This window comes from Myotis davidii, unplaced genomic scaffold (assembly GCF_000327345.1).
Source record: "Myotis davidii unplaced genomic scaffold, ASM32734v1 scaffold18, whole genome shotgun sequence".
NCBI classification, from domain to species: domain Eukaryota; kingdom Metazoa; phylum Chordata; class Mammalia; order Chiroptera; family Vespertilionidae; genus Myotis; species Myotis davidii.
Window position 1 is genome coordinate 6,442,032 of NW_006292696.1, and position 3,258 is coordinate 6,445,289.

The 3,258-nt window shown below is 45.9% G+C and overlaps 1 protein-coding gene across 1 annotated transcript in view; it reads left to right on the plus strand.

Moving 5' to 3' along the window:
- Positions 1–2,449, plus strand: part of ITK (IL2 inducible T-cell kinase) — a 50,644-nt gene extending 48,195 nt beyond the window's left edge. Inside the window, exon 17 of the mRNA XM_015565663.1 lies at positions 1,161–2,449. Within this exon, the coding sequence (XP_015421149.1) occupies positions 1,161–1,232 (72 nt within the window). The 3' untranslated portion in view covers positions 1,233–2,449. The remainder of the gene's footprint in view (positions 1–1,160) is intronic.
- Positions 2,450–3,258: the final 809 nt, after the last annotated feature.

Genomic DNA, 3,258 nt, shown 5'->3' on the forward strand with positions numbered 1-3,258 from the left:
GTTTTTAAATATATTTTAGTAATTTTTTAAAGAGAGAAAGGTAGAGGGATAGAGAGTCAGAAACATCGATGAGAGAGAAACATGGATCAGCTGCCTCCTGCATACCTCCCACTGGAGATGCGCCCGCAACCAAGGCACATGCCCTTGACTGGAATCGAACCTGGGACCCTTCGGTCCACAGGCCAATGCTCTATCCACTGAGCCAAACCGGTAAGGGCGATCTTTTGCCCATTTTAAAATCAGGTAATTTGTTTCTTGTTTTTAAGTTTTGGGGTTTTTTGAAGCTATTACTTTTTTATTATTTTTTTAATTCTTTATTGTTGAATTATATATATCTCCTTTTCCCCCATTGACCTCTCCCAGCCCACTTCCCAGCACAGGCCTTCACCCCTCCACCCCCCATTGTCTGTGTCCATTGGTTATGCTTATATGCATGCATACAAGGCTTTTAAGTTTTAAGAGGTCTTTGTATATTTCAGATATAAGTCCTTTATCAGATGTGTGTTTTGAAAATATTGTCTCTCAGCCTATGGCGTGTCTTCTCATTCTCCTAACAGTGTCTTTTACAGAGTGGAAGTTTTTAAATTATAACAAAGTTCAACATCAATTTTTTTTCCCTTTATGAATCACGCTTTTGGTGTTGTAGCTAAAAAGTCATTGCCAAACCCAAGGTCACCCTATATTATCTTCTAGAATTTTTATAAGTTTTACATTTAGGTTTATGATCCTTTTGAGTTAATTTATTTTTTTATTATATTTTTATTGATTTCAGAAAGGAAGGGAGAGGGAGAGAAAGATAGAAACATCAATGATGAGAGAGAGTCATTGCTCAGCTGCCTCCTGCACATCCCACACTGGGGATTAAGCCTACAACCCAGGCACGTGCCCTGACCAGGAATCGAACCTCGACCTCCTGATTCACAGGTTGATGCTCAACCACTGAGCCACACCAGCTGAGCTTGAGTTGATTTTTGTTAAGGATATATGTATGCGTCTAAAATCATTGTATCGAATATGGGTGTCTAATTGGTCCGGCACCATTTTAAAAGCATATTTTAAAATCAGCAGAGGGTGTTGCTGGTGAAGTCTAGTTTGCTTTTGGAATTAGCCATGGCACACAAGTACAAGGAACTCACAGAGTTCTTTTCTTCCTTCTCCAGAAACCTGAAGACCGGCCACCCTTCTCCAGACTCTTCAGTCAACTGGGTGAAATTGCAGAATTGGGACTTTAGCAGAGACTCAGCTGCAGATCCTGAGCCAGAAGAAGTCCTCCCTCCACAGAGCATTAAAAGCTGCCACCAGCCTAGGACTCCCCAGGGGCAGTTGGCCTCTGGTGCCAGTCCCGGAGCTGCCAGGGAGGCAGCACCTTGACAGAGGCTGGCACTCCGCCACCAGCAGGAGCCTCAGCCAATGAACTGGGAGCCAGGCCAGGCAGCGGCCATGTCTCCACCCTCCCTCCAGCCTCTTATCTCGGGTGGTGCACAAACCTCCATCTGACAGCTTTCAGGCAACCTTTCTTGCACTTTTTCTTAGAGAAAGAGAGTGGGTAGGACCCTGGATTGTTGTTTTATTATTATTATTTTAACCATGGATCTAAGGTTAGTGGTCAGGGACTTTTTATTTGACTTGACAACACAAAATCCCAGGGATGGGGCAAGAAGAAAAGCAGCATGCCTCCTGATCAAGGAGAACTGTGAGTTAATTCAGGTCAGAAAGAGCGAGCTCCTCGCATGATGCTGTCAGCCACAGCTTCCTGCCAACGTGGAGGGAGGAGCAGCTGCTCACATCAGAGGCCGGATATTCTGAGAAGCAGCTATGTGAGGTTTTACTCGGAGCACACCGCCACCTTTCTCCTTGAAGGCAGCCTTATGGATTTGGGTGGACAATTCTGATCCCACGGGGGGAGCGTTGGGTATCTGGTGTCTGCGCAGAAAGAGGGCATCTGATGGTAGGGAACCCGCTGAGAAAGACCTTATATTGTTACCACACCAATTGTTCCCCTTTAGTACCGAGCCAGGCAGGTGACTATGCCTCCCTCCCCTCTGCACAGAACGCCCGCAGGCATCCTAGGAGGAAATGGCTGCTTCTGAACACAGACTCTGAGGACTCTGTCACCTGCCACCCCGCCTCCAGGAGTCAGGCCCCTGTCTGCACTCTTCCATCAACAACAGAGGGCAGCCTTGCGTTGTGCAGCATGGCCTTGTAGAGAAATACAAACCTGTTTAAGCCCTAGAAATTCACAGCTTTACAGTTGAGACTTGAAGTATCCCAAAGTTCTGGGAGAGGAACAAGGGGTCTGTTCTTTCCCAAACCATATGGATGTAAACTGAGTCAGGCACTAAGTGAGGTGCTCGTGTAGCAATGGCCACTGTGGACTGAGCACCTAAATAGGCAAAGAGAAAATGTACTGAGCTATAAGCCTTCTCTGCAATTCACCCTGAGTTCACCCCATTCTACAGACAGTAAAACTGAGGCTTTAATAAGCCAGGACACCTGCCAGAAGCAACAGAGCTAGGAAATATAAAGGCCAGGATTCTAGCGCACATCTGTCTGACTCCAGTGCACAGTTTCTTTCTTCCTGCTCAACACTGTCTTTTACAGAGGATGAAAGGGATTGCAGAGGAGACAAATACAGCAGAGGGGAAAGGCAGAGAAAGCCAACGAAGACATAAACAAAGCACCACCAGAAAAAAAGGTTGCTCCTATGGTTGGCACTGTAGCCCTCCCACTCAGAATAGGATCTTCTCTTTCCTCATCTCTAGCCTCCCTGTCGTCAAAGTTAATGAGTTTGGACTTACCCAATTAACCCTTTGATTCACACAACCCACCAGAGCCATGTTGCACGCAGCCATTTATAGGGGAGCTTCAAAGCAGCTTGGAAAGACTCTCCTGCAGAAGTGTAGAGGCTCTTTAATTATTCCAGTGTTGAGCTGGCTGCGGTCTTCTGGGACACTTTGTGGGAAAGGTATTCCCTGATGTAAGAGAGTGCAATTTTCCTCCAGTGTTTAGACAAAACTCTTGGCGTGATTGTTGGATGGTGTTGCAATCAGCTCTTTCTTACCCATGTGACATTTTGACTGGCTGGAGAGTCAGATGTTAACTATAATGATTGTGAAACTGGGAGCCCCAAGTAAACGCTGTCATTCAGAAGATGATCTTACTCAAGTTATCCAGAATCACCCCTGTGTACTTGTTTGTACATTTTCTTTGGGAAACCTTCATTAGAGAGGCTTTCTCATCCAGCCTAGAAGGAAGACG